General features: G+C 41.0%; 1 protein-coding gene across 2 annotated transcripts in view; it reads right to left on the minus strand.

Moving 5' to 3' along the window:
* Positions 1-171: 171 nt before the first annotated feature.
* The window catches only part of MYO5C (myosin VC), a 94,875-nt gene continuing 75,930 nt past the window's right edge, over positions 172-19,116 (minus strand). For both annotated transcript variants that reach the window (XM_077881131.1, XM_077881130.1), the window contains 7 exons: positions 18,522-18,676; positions 16,892-16,981; positions 14,132-14,282; positions 12,930-13,212; positions 3,622-3,796; positions 3,146-3,226; positions 172-1,606 (listed from right to left, as the gene is read on the minus strand). In XM_077881131.1, the coding sequence (XP_077737257.1) occupies positions 1,454-1,606; positions 3,146-3,226; positions 3,622-3,796; positions 12,930-13,212; positions 14,132-14,282; positions 16,892-16,981; positions 18,522-18,676 (1,088 nt within the window). In that variant the 3' untranslated portion in view covers positions 172-1,453. The remainder of the gene's footprint in view (positions 1,607-3,145; positions 3,227-3,621; positions 3,797-12,929; positions 13,213-14,131; positions 14,283-16,891; positions 16,982-18,521; positions 18,677-19,116) is intronic.

Here is a 19,116-nt window from a genome sequence, read left to right on the forward strand (position 1 = left end):
TAGTCTCCTAGCAATTAAAAGAATCTGACTGACGCAGGGCGCCTGGGTGGCTCAGTCAGTACAGCGTCTGACTCTTGATCTCACCTCGGGTCTTGATCTCAGTGTTGTGTGTTTGAGCCCCACGCAGGATGTGAAGCCTACTTTAAAAAAAAAAAAAAGAACCTGATCCAATTCATTTGGTGATTTATTTTATTGATTAAAATATTTCAAAAGTTCACTTTTCATTTTTTCATACATAATGTATCTAAATGAACTAAATCATTTATAATATGAAAAGATATCATTACATATAAGTAGGGTGATGTTGCTTCATAATCAAGTATCATTTCTACTCCTAAGATATGTATCTGTGTTACAGAATCACAGCCAATGCCTGTGAGTCTGTCAGAAGCATAGGGCCAGTTGGGATTCTTGGAATGGTACAGAAGAGCACTGGGGCCACTGGCCAAAGGCTAGCAGTGCTGGTCAAATAACATTGTATGCTCTGAAAGGAAGGATAGAGAAGGTTTAGGCAGGGAGATGGGGTGGGTGGGAGACAAGGGACAGTCAGTTTCCATAAAACTTGGGAAACATTGGTTTCTCAAAAGAAGGAACTGACATAGTTCTTCAGTTATTTTTATGGGAAAATTTAAGGACCTATTTGAATGCTGAAAAGACAGAGAAAATCATTTAAGTTGTCTTTTAAAACTTAGTTTTTAAAGACGTTGTATGAACAATGAAGAAAGTTATGGCAAATACGTTGGCAGATAAAATGTAAAGAAAAGTTCTTTCAGAAGAGATGATAAATGGCATGGCAATTAATTTTAATAATATATTTGTTTTAGGTAGACATATACATAAAATACTTCATATAGTTCAGTTCAGATTGAATATTCTCTTAAAAACTAGAGGGGTCTGAAATTGTAAATATTTTTTCATGCAGGAGTGTTTTTTAGTAAAACACCAGTGGGCCCCACCCCACCCACCCTGGGCAGGAGGGATGGGGTGAGAGGACATTGTGGCCCAAATGGGATTATCTCCTGGAAGACCCAACCCTGGAACCTACTTGTGGCTTCATAAATGTACCTGGGCTTCACAGAAATGTTAGAAAACTTAGGAGACACTGTGTCCTCAGATCATACTTCCTCTTGGGGGAGTCCTGTCATAAGACAGAGCAGGACAAGAGGCACCTGGAAGGAAATACAGGCCTTCCAGGAACTTCAAGAAAAGCTGGTTGTGATTCTTAAGGTAGATGTGGCCTTTACAACCCCAGCTGGCGTACGTTAACTCTTACAAAATGACAATGGCAACACCATCCCTGGGAACAAGAGATGTGGCCCATCTTGGAGAATTCCCATTTTCTTCCTCACATCACATCCCAAAGCATTCCCATTCCAATGAATAAACCACATCCCTCATATTTGATCTTCATATAGCTTCTGAGGGGAAAGTACACTTACTCTCTTTTCTCCTGTTATAATCTATTGAGAAAGCCTAGCTTAAAACTGCTGGGGATCTGGATCATTTCCAGAGCGTGTGGAGAGGGGGTAAAAGGAAATGTAACTTGGAAGAGATATTTCGTATCCAACATCAGCTGTGACGAGTCCTCTCGGCTATTTAGGAGAGCCTGAAATTAAAACCAGAAGAAAAATGAATACGGAGACCATTGCATTCTGCTTTATGACTATCTAGAAGTTCAGAGTAAGGAAAACACATCCCAACCTTCACTGAAAAGCTCCTTTCAAAATCATGTGAGAGAATGCACAAAAGAGCCTTTTGATAACACAGTCCCATGGTGAGATGGTCTACGCAGGATTTCCAATCAGCTCTTGTGAATATTTACTTTCGTGTTCTGTTTCACTTCAGATGTTAATTTCCTACAGGAGGGACTGACTGTAAATGGATCTGTTTTCTATTCTTATCATCTTATGGCATAATTCTAAGCCCAAACATGAGTAGATCTGAAGTAGTAAATCTTTCTAGCAGTTATCCTTCTTTTTAGTTCAGTAGTTTATGAACTTTTTTGTCTCAAGACACCTTTATGACTCTTTAAAGATTATTGAGGACTCCAAAGAGCTTTTGTGAATGTGGGTATAACTACTGATATTTACCATATTAGTAATTTTTTTATAACTTTCTTTTTTTAAAATTTTTTATTTATTTATGATAGTCACACAGAGAGAGAGGCAGAGACATAGGCAGAGAAGAAGCAGGCTCCATGCAGGGAGCCCAACGTGGGACTCGATCCCGGGTCTCCAGGATCGCGCCCTGGGCCAAAGGCAGGCGCTAAACCGCTGCGCCACCCAGGGATCCCACCATATTAGTAATTAAGACAATAATTTAAAATATGAATTCATTAAAGTAACAAACCCAACACATGTAAACATTTATCGAAAAATAACTATTTTTGAAAACAAAAAAAAATTAGTAGGAAGTGGTATTGTTTTATATTTTTGTAAATCTTTTAACGTCTGACTTAATGAGACCAGTGGAATCTTGTATCCACTTCTGCATTCAACCTATGGTGATGTGTTGTTTTGGTTGAAGTATATGAAGAAAAGTCTGCTTCACACATATGTATTTGGAAAAAGGAAGACTTTGCAGACACCCTGAATGGGTCTCAAGGACCCACAGGATCCTTGAACCAAACTCAGAGAACTGATGCCTTAGCAGATTGGAGAAAATACTTTAGGGATTAAAATAAGACAAATGGGTTTATGTTTTTCCATTCAGCCTCTGCTCCCTTGCACAGTGCTAATAAGAAGATTGATGATAAATAAGACATGCTGAAGGAACACGGCAGGTGAATCATGGTTGTGGTGTTTCATTCTCCTCCCACTGAGGCTAAAATGGGTTCTGAAAACTGGGGTATTTGACAGGGAGAACTCCTGCTGCTTTTGCTAAGTGCCTTTCTTGTGCATGTTTGGTAAATGCACTTTAATCTTAGATTTCTATAATGTTAATTCAATATTCAGTCAATCATTCATTCATTCATTTAAAGTAGGCTCCACACCCATGTGGGGCCCAACGTGGGGCCTGAAATCACAAGCCTGAGATCAAGACCCAAGCTGAGATCAAGAGTTGGACACTTAGCTGATTGAGCCATTCAGGTGTCCTCTTAATTTCTTATATGGAAAACTAAAAGGCACATCCTTAAGGATCTTACCTGTACTTTGCGAACAAAGGATGGAGTCACTCTTTTCTCGAAGTCGTCTATAGGTGTGTATGAATTAAGGATCTTTATGATCTGTGAACAGCACATAAGATGGTGTTGACCATGAAAAATCACAAGCCTGTCCATGAAATAATGATTCAGATGGTTTGGGAACTATTGGGAACCACATGTAGTTTTTTGATACAGTAATTTGGCTTTAGGAACCATGTACTCTAACCTCTTTCCTTCCTCCCATTCCTTCCCCTCATATATAGACATCTGTGAGTTCAGTGGGCAGGAAATGTATCATATACATTTTCCTGTTTTTAAGTCCTAAGTTAATATTAAATAAATGCTTATTAGATAAGAAGGTGGTTCATGGGAGATCTGTGTGCACCCCAAAGAGCACACAGAGATTCAGACACATCCTATGGCTGCCTAAGCTAGAGAGGGCAAAGATCAGGGACACACTTAACCAGCCTGGTCACCTGCACAGCAGACAGTGAGGTGCAGCGTTCATAGATCTCCTTGGCATCGCTGTCTGTGATCTTCTTGACCTGAAGCAACCAGGCTGCCTGAGAGAGAGGTTCCAAAGTTTCCTTGGCCAAGCTGTTCTGCAAATTCTTATCCTTAAGCCATTCTTCTAAGTAGCTGATATTGCACCTGGAGTAAAAGCCAGAGAAACAGACAACAGTGGGTGACCCACTGAGATCTGTCCACTTCAGGAGAGGGTGCCCAATACCCCAGTGTGTCCTAAGAGGGTACCCGGGTTCACTGAGAACCTTAGGACCATGGTCCAGCAGTTTCTTCATTTGTAACACCAGGAGGTTGGACCAGATGATTAGCTCTCATGATCCGTGGTTTTAAGGATCTTGATGGTCTGGGGTGAGGGGTCATACCAGCTAATAAACTTGGGGGAAAATCTGAGTAAAAAGCAGTGACTGCAATCATTTATAAAGTGATCTATTAAAATACCCTTAATAATAGATTTGAAAATCTACTTAAGGAAAATAAAATATACTTAATAATAGATTTGAAAATCTACTTAAGGAAAAAATCATAGTGATATTTAAAGACTTAATATTGGTGTAAAAAACTGTTTTCCTAAATTGACAGAAAATTTCCAATTGATAGAAGGCTTTCATTCAGTCCACTGGGGTTTTCATTCTTGTATCTGTCACTAATTATCATAAGTTTACAAGTTAAGAAGCATGGTTTTAGTTCCACCAATCTACTTGTGTGAGCTTGGAAAGTTACTGAACCTCTCTGGGTGAATGAGAGTGTTGAGAACCCTCATACGTTGCTAGTGGGAATGTAAAATGGTAGAGCTGCTAATGATAACAGTTGGCAGTTCCTCAAAACATAAAACATAGAACTGCGACATGACCCAGCAATTCCACTTTTAGGTAGATACTTAAGAGAACTGAAAGCATATCCACACAATGTTTCACTACTCAAAAATCAGTAGTGAAATGTTCATTATGCCATTACTCATAATTGCCAAAAAATGAAAACAACCCAAAATGTTCACCAACTGATGGATATACAAATTGTGGTATGTCCATACAGTGGGACATAAATTCAGCAATAAGAAGGAAAAAGGTATTGATACATGCTACCACGTGGATGGACTGTGAAAACATTATGCTAAGTGAAGAAGCCAGTCACAAAAGACAACACATTTTATGATTCCATTTATAAAAGTGTCCAGAACAGACAAACCTATAGAGAAAGAAAATATATTTGTGGTTGTCTCGCCTGAGGGAGAGGGAACGGGGGAAGTGAGATATGGTAGGGGGTAAGAATGCCGCTAATGGGTTTAAGGTTTCTTTTTGCAGTGATAGAAATGTTTTAAAAGTACATTATGGCGATGTTTGCACAACTCTGTAAATATACCAAAACCCAATGAACTGTACAGATATAGTTTACAGAATTAATAAACCGTACAGCATGTAAATTATCTATCAATGAAGCTGCTTTTAAAAATTGAGTGTTGAGCCAGGGGCACCTGGCTGGCTCAGTTGGAGGAGCATGCAACTCTTGATCTTGGAGTCATGGGTTCAAGCCCCACGTTGGGTATAGAGACAAATAAATAAACTTTAAAAAATTAAGTGTTGAACCAAGTGATCTCTAAGGTCATTTCCAGCTCTGGCCTTCTAAATTAGCACTCCCTATGTGGGTCTTCTCTTTGATTATAACACTGGGACAATAATTCTGAATTGATATATTCCACAGGGATGTAAGGAATGTGAGATACCATATCTTCCATTGGTTTCCTCCCTTTTTTACACTGTCAGTTTTGTCCCACTATTTTGGATTCCTATTATGATAGATTCCTATTGGGCCTCCCATCTTATCCCTTCTAATCCATACTATTTAAACCTGCCATAAAAAAAAATAAACCTGCCATAGTCCTTCCTTAAACTGGATGTTGAGCATGTTAATTCTCCCACTCAAAAATCAGTAGTGAAATATAATCTAGTAACTCCATTCCTGGGTATTTACTCAAAGACAATGAAAATACTAATTCAAAAACCTATATACGCCCTATGTTTATTGTAGCATTATTTTTAATAGTCAAGATATGGAAGCAACCCAGGTGTCCATCTATAGATGAATGGATAAAGAAGGTGTAGTGTAGCTATACAATGGAATATTACTCAGCCATAAAAAAGAATGAGATCTTGCCATTTGCAATAACATGGATTGACCTAGAAGGTATAATGCTAAGTGAAATAAGTTAGTTGAAGAATATCATATGATTTCACTCACATGTGGAATTTGAGAAACAGAACAAAGGAAAAAAGAAACAAACAAACAAAAAAACACAGATTCTTAAGTACAGAGAACAAAACTAATGGTTGTCAGGGGGGAGGTGGGTGGAAGGATGAATGAAATAGATAAAGGGGATTAAGAGCACATCCTGATGATGACTGCGTAGTGTATAGAATTGTTGGATCATTATATTGTATACCTGAAACTAATATAACACTGTATGTTGATTATACTTCAATTAAAAAAAAGTGGAGAGGGCAGCCCTGGTGGCCCACCAGTTTAGTGCCGCCTTCAGTCCAGGGTGTGATCCTGGAGATCCAGGATCGAGTCCAACATCGGGCTCCCTGCCTGGAGCCTGCTTCTCCCTCTGCCTGTGTCTCTGCCTCTCTCTTTCTCTCTCTGTGTCTCTCATGAATAAATAAATAAAAATCTTCAAAAAAAAAATGGTGGAGAAATCAGTGGTGGAGTTCCAGTTCTTGGTAAGAACATACTCTACTTTGCCCCTCCCGTTGAATGCAGCTATTAAAGCTTACTAAAATGCCTGAAGCAGCTATTTGAGGACTCTGAAAAGTAAACAGGACAAGGTAGATTGGGGAAGAAGACCAGAATTTGAGGTATTGTCAAATGGATAGTGAGTTTACTAGCTTTTTCTGTCCACTATTCATTAGCCTGACCTCAAAGGAGCTGAAACTCAGCAGGTGGTGCTGATGGCAATAAAGATCTCCAGTAGGAGCCCTCTAGATCTGGGTTGAGGGACTGAAAAGATGGGTCTTACTGCTCTTAAGAGAGGGCAGAAATCCTCTTTTTTTCTTTTTTCTACTTTTTCTTTTTTGTGTTTAAGCCCCAAACAATTTCACTGTGGTCCACAGGGTCCAGTAAGGAGCTCAAATTCTGAGGCAGGAAAACCTTCTCCAAATGGAGCAACTATAGTTCAAGAGAATGGGGGTGAATCCCCACTGTTCTATTTCACCACCACTTAGCCCCAGATGAAGACATTTGCAGGAAGTTCACCACATAGTGGGTTAAATAAATTCCCAGTTTTCTGGAGGACCAAAATGGGGATTCCCAGGGATCTGGAAAGTATCAGGGGTGTTTTGGAGATGGAGGAGCTTGGTAAAGTAATCCCTTAAAGTTGGTCATGAACTCCTTAGTGCACACCTGGGTCCATGCATGGATCTAACCCTCAACAGCTCACATAGACTTTGAGGAATAAACAATGGGACAGAGCACCATCCGAGTTTCAGCTGACCATGAGGTGTCACACATGAGACAGAACCAAATAGCATAACAAAGCCTTTGAAAACTGACATGAGAATGACAAGCCACTAAGGATGGTCAGAACTTGCAGCTTGAACTCAAATGGATTATCTGATAAAAAATAGCAACATTCTCCATAAGGCTGAAAGACCCAAAGTCTCATAGTATAATATTAAAAGTGTCCAGGATACAATTCAAAATTACTTGGCATATGAAGAACCAGGAAAATCTCAATTTGTGTCATACAAGACAATCAATAGATATCAGCTCTGAGATGACACAGAGTTGGAATTATCTGATAAAGACTTTAAAGAAGCTATCATAAAAATGCTCCAAAAAATAAAGACAAACTATCTTGAAATAAATGTAAAGATAGTCTCAGATGAGAAAAAAATGATATAAAGAAAAACCAAACAAAAACTTTAGAAGTGAAAAATACGATAACAAAAATAAAGAACTCTCTTAGTGGGCTCAACAGCAGGATAGAGATGCCAGAGTAAACGGTCAAGAGAGATGATTCAATCTAAAGACAGAGGGGAAAAAAACTTAATAAAATAAACATAACTTTATGGACTCACTGAACAATAATGAAGATTTAACATTTGTGTTATTGATGTTCCAGGGGAAAGGAGAAATTGTGGCACAGACAAAATATTTGAAGAAATGACTGAAAAGTTCCCAGATTTAGTGAGATGTATGAGCCTACAGATTCAAAAAGCTCAGGGAATCTCAAATAGGTCATACCCAAAGAAATCCACGCCCAAACACATCCTAATTAAACTGTGGAAAATCAAAGACAAAAAAAAAAAATCATGAAAGCAATCAGAGAAAAATCATGCATTACTCGTAAAGAAACAATAATTCAAATAACCTGACATTTCTCATCAAAACCATGGAAAATGTTTCATGTTTTTAAAGTGATGATAAAACTGAATGTCAATCCAGAATTCTATATCACAAAATATACTTCAGGAATGAAGGTGAAATGAAGACATTTTCAGATGAAAGAAAACAAAGTATTGCCAGTGAACCTGCTGTATAAGGACTCCCGAAAGAATTTCTTCAGGCAGAAGATACCTTCCTGACACCAAAATGAGATTTTGAGGAAAAAATAAGACTTGGAATATTAGGAATGAAGGAGTAACAGACATGGTAAATATGTGGGTAAATATAATAATTCTTCAAATGAGCATCTTAAAATATATTAGATTATTTAAATGAAAATTATAACATTATCTAGCAGAATTTTTGATGTCTCTAGATATAATACATAAGACAACGATAATGTAAAGGGAAAAGGGGCCTATGTGATGGTAAGCTTCCTACATTCCACTTGATACGGTTAAGATAATGATTCTAATATAGAATAAGGGGCACCTGGGTAGCTCAGTCAGTTAAGCATCTGCCTCTTGATTTCAGCTCAGGTTTTGATCTCAGGGTGGTGAGTTCAAGTGCCATGTTGGGCACGGAGCCTAACTTAAAAATAACTAAATAAATAGACTTAAAACTTAAGTATATATATAGTGTAATCCTACAAAATACTTTAAAAATACAAAGATATATAGTAAAAACACAGTATATAAATTTTTTTAGAGAGGGGAAGGGGCAGAGGGAAAGAGAGAGAGTATCTTAAGCAGGTTCCACATCCAGCGCAGAGCCTGTCATGGGGCTCCATCTCACAACACTGAGATCATGACCAGACAAAATCCAGAGTTTGACACTTAACTTTTGACTGAGCCACCTGGGCACCCTGAGAGTAGATAAATTTAAAAGGGGTACCAAAAAAATGTTCAAAGAACTCAAAAGAAGGCAGAGAAAGGAGAACAGAGAAATAAAAACCAGAAGAGGCAAGTAGAAAATAATAAAATGGTAGACTTATATCTAAACATATCAATAATTACATTAAGTTAAAATGGCCTAAACACCCCAATTGAGAAGTACAGATTGTCAGACTGGCTTAAAAAACCCCCAAACCAAAACAAGACCCTAATATATGCTGCCTCTAAGAAAGTCACTTCATATATGATACAGGTAGGTTAAAAGTAAAAAAGATGAGAAAAGATACACTATGAAAACACTAATCAAAAGAAACAGTAGGCTTTCAGATAAAGTAGATTTCAGAGGAGAGAAGATTACCATTAGAGGGATAAAGGAGGACTCTATATAACGTTAGGATGGTCAACTCACCAAGAAGACATAACGATTCTTCTTTTTTTTAAGATTTTATTTATGTATTCATGAGAGACACAGAGAGAGGGGCAGAGGATGGACAGAGAGAAAAGCAGGCTCCCTGCAGGGAGCCCGATATGGGACTTGAACCCTGCACCCGGGATTATGCTCTGAGCCGAAGGCAGACACCTAACCACTGAGCCACCCAAGCATCCCAGATATAACGATTCTTAATGTGTATGTACCTAACAACAGAGCCTCAAAATATATGGAGCAAAAACTGACAGATTGAAAGAACATATGATTCAAAATTACAGTTGGAGACTTCTACTCTTCTCAGTAGTCAACAGAATTAATACACAGAAAATCAAGGATATAGCAGGAATGAAAGATACCATCAACACCCATCAACCATGGGTCTAATTGACATTTATAGAACATTCCACCCAATGGCAGAATATACCTTTCAACTGCATGTGGAATATTCACAAAAACAGACCATATTCTGGGTCATAAAAGCAAATCTTCATAAATTTAAAAAGAATTAAAATCATACAAAGTTTTTTTTAATGTAAAAATATTTAGAAGTTTTTATTTAACAAATAAACCTGGGAAAGTCTCAGGCAAAGTGGGATGGTTGGTGACTCTGGTGTCTTAATCTATGGTACATTTTCAACCTCCGTGCACCTTGAGATGTTTTTTTTATTATGATAAAGACACACATAAAATTTACCAATTTACATTTTTAAGTGTATGGTACAAGTTTTAACTGTATGCACCACATTATGCAACAGAACTCTTTCATCTTGTAGACTTAAACTCTATATCCATAGAACACCACCTCCCCTTTCCCCTCTCTCTTCAGTCCTGGGCAAAAACCATTCTACCTTCTGTTTCCAAGAGTGTGACTAACAGAATACATTCCTTGAACATATGGAATGAAACTAAAAGTCAGTAACAGAAAGGCAGCAAGAAAGTCTCTGAATACTTGGATATGAAACCATATACTTCTAAATGATCCACAGGTCAAAGAGTAAGACTCCAAGGAAGTTAGAAATTATTTTCAATTCAACAAAAATGAAAATACAACATCTCAAAAATGGTGGGATAAAGTTAGTGCTTGGAGAGAAATTTATAGCATTAAATGCTTATCTTAGAAAAGAGAGTTCTCAGAGTCAATAACCAATGCTTCTACCTGAAGAAACTAGAAAAAGAGCAAAATAAGTCCAAAGTAAGAAGAAGGAATGAGATAATACAGTATCAGAAATCAATTAAAAATTTTAAAATAGAGAAAAATCAGGGAAAGCAAAAACTGGTTATTTGAAAGCATCAGTAAAATTGATAAATCTCTAGCAAGATGGATCAAGATAAAAAGAGAAGACACAGATTACCAATATAGGAATGTAAGTGGAGGGATATCACTGCAAATTCTGCAGAAAGTAAAATAATAAGAAAATATCATTAATAGTTCTACACACAAACTCAACAACTTAGATGAAGTACACTGATTCCTTAAAAAAAAAAAAAAACTCATCTAAGATGAGATATGTAACCTGAATAGTCCTATGACTATTAAAGAAATTGAATTCCAAGTTTAAAGCCTTCTTGGAAAAAATCCAATCTGTGGTGGCTATGACTGCTGAGAGACTAGAGTGCGCCTTGCTCACGCTGGCATTCCACTTTTTCTTTGGAACCCCCCTGGCATTCCATTCAACTCCATCAGTTTTCCTTCACTGAGGCTTGTGCTCATTCCTCCAAGTCTGCATCTCCTAAAATTCTATCTGTCCTTTCAGGCCCAAATCAATGCCTTTCATGTTCTTCTCTAGTTCCCTTAGTCCAGCAAGCAGTGTTATATCCTTGGGCCACATTATTCTGGTTCCTGACAGAACTGTCACCCTATGGGGGCTTTTATCAAAGATCACTGGGCAAAACAGCTGCAGTGAAACTTGCTGTAAAAATGCTACTGCAGAGACTGTGGGATAAAGTTCCCCATGAAATCTTATTTTTAGGGATCCCTGGGTGGCTCAGTGGTTTAGCGCTGCCTTCAGCCCAAGGTATGATCCTGGAGTCCCGGGATCGAGTCCCACATCAGGCTCACTGCATGGAGCCTGCTTCTCCCTCTGCCTGTGTCTCTGCCTCTCTCTCTCTCTCATGAATAAATAAATAAATCTTTTTAAAAATCTTATTTTTATAATTCATGACTAGGGACAAAAAAGTAATTAGGACAATCTTTATCTCTTTCTTCCCTGGGAATACCTGGCTCACCAGACTCAACAAGACCAGGTTGCTGACAATGTCTGGCATTCTGTCCTGCCAGCCAGAAAGCCCAGAAACAGTTTTCAAGCCACTCTGTCCAGTGTTTATGATTTTTTCCCCTTTGGTCTTGATTTCCTACTTGTATTCATGTCTTATTATTTCATGGCTTGTTTTTCATTGTAAAGCCACCTCAAATCCTTATGGACCTTGCTTATGTCAGGAGCTTAATAAATATCTGAGTGAACAAATCTCTGTCAAATTCATGTGCTACTCAGAGCAACACAGTGTAAGGGGATTACTTCTCGGATGACCACTTTCAGTTGGTGAAAGAAGGCGGCGCTGAACACCTATGGGGACAGATGTGGCCTATCCCCTGGGCAGCTGTCACAGGACCTAGAGGCGTGTGTCCTGCTCATGACCATCCTCCCTTGTGGAGACCCACAGAAGGAATGAGAATTGCCTTAGTCAAGGCTCAAATGGCACATTGAGGTTTACGGGTTTACTTTGAATAGGGTTGAATCCTACCTCAGAGGCCTACAGGGCTTTCTGCTTGGAGCTTGTGAAATAAATAAAATTCTTTCTTTTCTCAAGGATGAGAAAAAGATCCACAAAGGCCAGCCCTTCAGAATACTCCTTCTTATCTGAAAACCACAACCTGGTGTCCTGGGATTCGCCAGCCTGGTGGTGGGGATGTCCAACTCCAAACTTCATTATTGCTAAAACGGTTTAATGGATGCCTCGTTTATCTCTTGGCTTAAGGTACTTTGCCATCTCCCCTTACATCACTGTCATCAACATGACCTCAGCTTCTCATGCCACGCGCAGGTATCAAATCCCTGTTCAAATTACCAAAATCTTAAATATATGGTCTTTTCCTAGTCACGTGGCAGCGTTAACTCTTACGATAGCTCAGGGCTTGTGTTTCCCCAACCAAGAGATCAAGAAAAGTTGACACACTCCAAAAGTGTGGCTCATCATGTCCTGGGGACATTGGTCCTGCTGCTCCCCAAGCAAATCTCTGCTTGATCCAGACAGAGCTTCCTACTACAGCCGGAGGGGGGCACCCCACTCAGCTCCCCCACGTGCCTTTGCCCGTCTCGTTTCCCCTTGCCTGGAATGCCCTTCTCCCTGTTAAATCGCTCAGTGCACAGCTCTTGGGCTTAACTTGTCTGCGAGGATCGTTGGTCGCTCTTCTCTGCAGCACCTGTTGGCGACTTCATCGTCCTGGCCTGAGAGGCCTCTGGCCCCGCACCCTGGCAGCGCGGCCCGTGCAGGGGCTCAGCGTGCGGCCCTGGAGGTCAAGAGCATTCTTCCCCGCGGCCCCCGGCCTGGGCCTTACCTGATCTGCATCCCTTTCCTGCAGGAGCACATGTCCTTGCGCAGGAAGAGGCTGTTCAGGGTGACTGCCCCGATCAAGAAGAAGAGCTGCTTCACGGCCTGCCGCACCAGCTCGGGGTCCAGGCCGTTCTGGCACATGGTGCTGTAGAAGTAGCTCAGCTGCTGCAGGACGGAGGTCATGGTGTAGGCGTCCGTGTCGTCTATGCTAGACGAGCGCTTCCGGAAGCCTGTGGGCTTCAGGCCAGAAATGCCCTGCAGGCTCTCGTACTCCAGCATGCCGGGCACTAAGACAGGAAAACACAAGCATTTCTTGCACACACAGTGGAGACAACCAGAGGACATTTTCCATTGCTCTCTTGGGTCTGTTCTAAGGTGGGACATTTTCCGTGAGGGTTAGCAGGGGCCTCGGCTGTGACAGGGAGAGAGGATCCAGGACTGGGGAGCTTGTGGGGCAGGAGGTGGCTGGAAGGCAGGGCTGCTTAGGACAGGGCAGCAGCTCTGCTTGGAGGCTTGGAGCGCCTCTTCTTTCAACTTCACAGGAAAGGGAGCAGGTTAACATCATAACTCATGGTCTGGGACCATTTAAAGCCTGAAGTACTTAAACTTCAGAAAATTGAAGAAAGTATACAAGAATTTGAGGGGGACTTTAAGATTTCAAACACACTTAGTCATGACCTAAGATTAGCTACATAAGTAGTAGCAGGTCTCACCAGTCTTTCCCTTCAGGGTGAATCAGCCTTACAGGTAGGAAACTATGAGTCATGTACTTTTTTCTAAAAAAGATTTTATTTATTTATTCATGAGAGACAGAGAAAGGCAGAGACACAAGCAGAAGAGAAGCAGGCCCCCGCGGCCCCTGCCCCCCCCCCCCCCCCCCCCCCCCGCAAGGAGCCTGATGCAGGACTCAATCCTGGATCCCAGGATCACACCCTGAGCCAAAGGCAGACGCTCAACCACTGAGCCACCCAGGCATCCCTATGAACCATGTACTTTTATAAAGCAGTCATTTCAAGCAGTTAAAAAGAATTAAAAAGTAGACATTCACACAATTAAGTTTTTCTGGTTTTAAAATTATATTCTTTGTAAACATTCCTTATACTGGATTTACTTTCTTTTTTAATTTATTTTTTATTTTTTTTTATTTACTTTCTTAAGGTCTCAGTGCTACCGTAAATATTTTTTGGTCATCTATTCTTTTCTTACCTATTATTGGCTGAATGTTGTTTTCCATTACAACAATGAACCGATGATATATTCGTATAGCCACATCACTAAGAATCTGTCTGTATTCTGAAAGGTCAAAGTTGTTCAAGCAATTCTTATTCTGATTTGGACTATTGAGCTTCATGAATTCCTGAAAGTAATGTGAGCATATAAATATTAGAATGATATAGACATGTAGGAAATTAAAATACTATCTCTACTAATGATGTTCTAATCAGCTCTTATACTTTAAAGCCTAATGTCTCAAATGAATTCTGCATGTTGGTGGTGCCACTTATTTTCTATAAGCAACTGTCACTGTACTGCCTCCTCACCCTACAAATATGTGCCCCCAGCACCTACAGAATACAGTAGAAGACAACTCCCATGGAAGCTCATCAAAAAACCCTACAAAGCACCTACAGAAACAAAGAGCTGTAAGAGGTCAGCTGGTGCAATGCATGAGATTCATGACTTAATGATTATAGAACATTGATCAATCTGAAATTTTTTAAAATGTGTGTTATGGACTAAATGTTCGTGATGCTCCCAAATTCATATGTTGGAGCCCTCACCTCCAGTGCAACTGTATTTGGAGAAGGGGCCTGTAATAAAGTAATTCAGATCAAAAGAGGTCCTATGTGTGAAGCTCTAATCTGTCAGGATTCGTGTCCCTTTATTAAGAGACACAGAGTGCTCAATCTCTTTCCACACCCATGCACCAAGGCTGTGTGAGGGCACAGCGAGAAGGCAGCCATCCACAAGCCAGGAAGAAAACTCTCACCAGGAACCAGCCATGCTGGCACCCTGGTCTCAGACTTCAGGCCTCTAGAACTGTGAGAAAATAAATTTCTGTAGTTTAAAAGCTTTGTAGTCTGTGATACTTCGTTATAACAGCCCAATCAGACTAATATAGTAGGTTCAACATGTTCAAAGCAATAAAAGAAAAAGAGAGCATTAAGAAGAGCATGTAATGATAAGAGGCAGAGGTGAAAAAGCACCATTGAAATATAAACGAAAATATAGTAATTGAAAAAACATGACTGGGAAAAGTATATGGGGGGGGGCAAATAAATGGTATTGAATAATATCCTCTTTCATTAATGTCTCACACATACCAGTTTGTCTTAAATGGACTGGGCTGTGCCCCCTGCTTCTTTTGGTATTCCTTTTAGTCAAAAGTTGGATTTTCTTTACTTATTTCTCCTTTTGTTCTATAGTACTAGTAGAGTTGCTTCTATATTTAGTTTTACTTTTCCTTTTTTGGGACAATTGGCTAGCCACCCGGAAGAAGATATGAAATCATTATCTCACACATAATGGAATAAATAATCACACCAATTCTGGATAGATAAAAACATAATTGTGAGCTCTAAATTTGAATTATAGAGGTTCAGAAGAAAGTAAGAGAATAAGTTCATGATCTCAGGGCAGGGAAGAATTTCCTGAACAAGACACTAAAACACACATCATAAATGAATAGGATTGATACACCACAGTTCAGAAATTGTGCATAACATACCCCATAAAGAAAATTATAAGACAAGCCACAGTTTATCCGTGATATGTAAATATCTCCTATGAATCAATAAGAAAAAAAAAAGTCAAGGGATACCTGGGTGGCTCAGCAGTTGAGCACCTTGCTTTTGGCTCAGGGTGTGATCCTGAGGTCCAGGATCAAGTCTTGCATTGCACTCCTTGTGGGGAGCCTGCTTCTCCCTCTGCCTGTGTCTCTGCCTCTCTCTCTCTGTCTCTCATGAATAAATAAATAAAATCTTTTAAAAAAATAGCTTCTGAAAAAATGGAGAACTGACGTCAGTAGGCAATTTGAACAGAAACCCAAATGATCAGTGAGCACATGGAGTGATTCCTTTTTTTTTTTTTTAAGATTTATTTATTTTAGAGAAAGTGTGTGTGTGTGAATGAGCAGGGTTAAGGGCAGAGAGAGAGACAGAGAATCTCCAGCAGACTCCCTGCTGAGCACGGAGCCCTATGTAGGCTCAATCTCTTGACCCTGAGATCAAGACCTGAGTAGAAACCAAGAGTCTGATGCTCAACCAACTGAGCCACGTATGTGCCCCTACATGGAGTGATTCCTGATCTCATTAGTGATCAGATAATTGCAATTTAAGTCAACACAGTACCATTTTATAGCAATGAGATTGGTAAATAATTAAGATGACTTCAATATCAAGTGTTGATGAAGGTATGACGCTGGAAACTTCCTGCACTGCTGGTGGGACCATGAACGGTACAAACATTTGGGAGGGCAGTGAAAATCCTAAAAGCTACTTTGTTATTTCAGGTCAATGACATTTTGTTCTGTGGGTATTTGAAGAGGGAGGATTCCTTTATGATGCTAGCCCCTTGGGAGCAGAGTCAGAATGGCAAAGGACATACAGATTGTGGAGGAATGATTGGAATCCTGCAGAGAGAAGAGCTCTGAAGAACCAAAGGCAGATGCTTAACTGACTGAGACACCCAGGCTCCCCTACCTCACTGATTTAAAACTCAAGGGAAACTGAGGCCTAGTATCATGCCCATGGTCCAGGCCTCTTTCCGTAAGTCTTCTGACTGTGACTTCTGTCCAACAGTGATGTGAAGTTGGCCTCCTGGCTAAGAAGGAAACCAGGAAGCCCTCTGGAGCAGAGGCTGCCCCTGGAGCCAGGCATGTCCCCACTCCCTGTGGTGAGCTCTGGCTAACAAGGAAGTTCTAGACCAGCAGTCAGCACAGAACACAGAGCAGGCAAATGTCCGTACCTCTTCTCCACTGTACTGCCTCAGGCAGTTGAGAAAATGACATGTATTGGAAAGCCAAAAAGATAGCATCTCAAAGTCTTCTAAATGTTCCTTAAAAAAAGAAAAAAAAAAAAGATAAGAGTTGGATTTGATGACTACTGGTACCTTTGAGCCAAAAACAGATGTATCTTACCTGTTTGGGTTAGCTGGTGGCTTTTGATCAAAGTGAATTCTTTTATTCACCAAAGGTTTTATTACGTATATAGTGTAACAATGAGCTCTTACATTTATTTAGCAGGATCTGGTTTGCAAAGTATTTCTGTAGAGGTTATGTCACCTATTATGAAACTTGAGGCAGGCACTGCGGGAATGCCTGGTAAAGATGAGCCCAGAGTTCACATTGTGACCAGGAGGAATGTCACTGATAACATGATATCCAGGGGACATGATGAAACAGGTGGCTGAGCACCTGTACATGGGTTATACCAGAGCTCAGAGGGTGGAAAGACACTGGCAAGAGAGGGCAGCTGAGAAAGTCTCCTGAGAAGGGGGGAGAATGCTGTCCTTGAAGGAAAGAGGTGCAGAGACAAGAGCTCGGAATCCAGGACTCCACTGGGGAGAACAGCCCTGCTGTGGGGCTGCAGGAAGAGGAACAGAGAAGGTAGAGGCCTGGTGGTCAGAGGTAAGGGGAAAACTGGGAAAGTCCTGGGGCTTGAGGAACGCAGCAGGAGAGTTTCAAAGAAGCGTGCCTAATGCTTCAGTCCATTAGAGAAGGACAAAAATTAAGGAAAAACCCTTGGATTTAGCAGGAGGAATGTCTGGTTATCTTTCTGTGGAGTGACAGGGGTGGAAGCCAGATGGCAGGACCCGGTGGAGCCTGCCAGAGTAAGCAAGCCCCCTGGCAGTTGGGGCGCGGGGTAGGGTCGGAAAGGCAGAGAGACTACACGATATGTGGGGGCTGCTTTAGTGTGCTGTGTGCTGGAGTGGGGAGGTCAGTGTGCTGTGTGCTGGAGGGTCAGGTCCCGGACCCCCACAAAGGCAGAGGGCAGGGAGTCACTGGGGAAGCCAGGATGGGAGATGGTGGTGGGAAAGGATTTATACTCTGCACGCTGTGCATCTTTTACTTTCTAAATATTTATACGTTCCAGAGCAGCAAGATGAGGCAAACGCTGTGTGCCTGTGGCCTGGGGCACAATGCACGCATGCCCTAAGGAAACCCATCTTGTGAAATTATGGGCAGGGAAAACATCAATTTCTGCGGGCCCTTTCCAAGGGCACTCTGGTGGCTCTCATGAAAATAGCTACCAGAAAACACTCAACACCAGACAAATGTTAATTTTCTACTCCTGACTCCTGACGAATAATGAATCCTCATGGCCCAGCATCTCACACCCTGAAGGGGTAGGAGCGATGGGGGTCATGGCTACCAGGTTGTGGTCTTCAAGGTAAGGCTCTGAGTTCTGTTGGCCTATCTGTAGCCTTGGGAATCCCTAACCAAACTTGTTTCTTCCAAACAGCTTGGCTTCTTTGACTGAGCCTAGTCTGAGGTATCTCGTGCTTCACCGAAGACCAGAGGTGCGCCAAGGATGAATCCTTAAGGGGTTCTGAAAGCAACCAAAATACCGAGGGCCAGTATCAAAGGCATTCCTACCTTAACCACCTGCTTGATGCCATTGATGGCGCTGTTCATAAGGGACTTGAGCATGCCGGCGTCGTTGAGGGAGTCTGCGTAGCGCACACACATGAACAGGATGTGAGCTGGCAGTCCTGGGATCATGTTCACCACCACACCACGAGGCTTCAGGTCTGGTACAGAAAGTGTTGATGAGCTCATCGTGAGCTCTCCCCATAAGGAGCCTCTGACCATAGGACAGGGCTTATTTGCTTTCCTGTCATGATGCACACCTGAGTGCCTAGGGATGCCTTTACTCTTTCAGGAATTTAGTCTAGCTCTTCCTGGCAAAAATATACCGGCACCATCTGATCCTCTTACTTCTCATTTGCACAGTACTTTGTCTTTTTTTAAAAGGTTGAATTTTAGTTGGAGTTCGTGCTTCTCCCTAGCATGGAGACCCTGGATTTCAGACCTCCAATGTAAGGGAGAAACCCCAAGTCCATGCACTTGACTCCAGCCTCTATGATGAGGGATATGATCTCAGTGATCACATGCACCTGCCTTGAATCAGGAAAACAGATACATTAATAGCCCTGCAGAGGAGGCCTCACTGGCCTCAAGGAGAAGAGAA

This window comes from Canis aureus, chromosome 32 (assembly GCF_053574225.1).
Source record: "Canis aureus isolate CA01 chromosome 32, VMU_Caureus_v.1.0, whole genome shotgun sequence".
Lineage (NCBI taxonomy): Eukaryota > Metazoa > Chordata > Mammalia > Carnivora > Canidae > Canis > Canis aureus.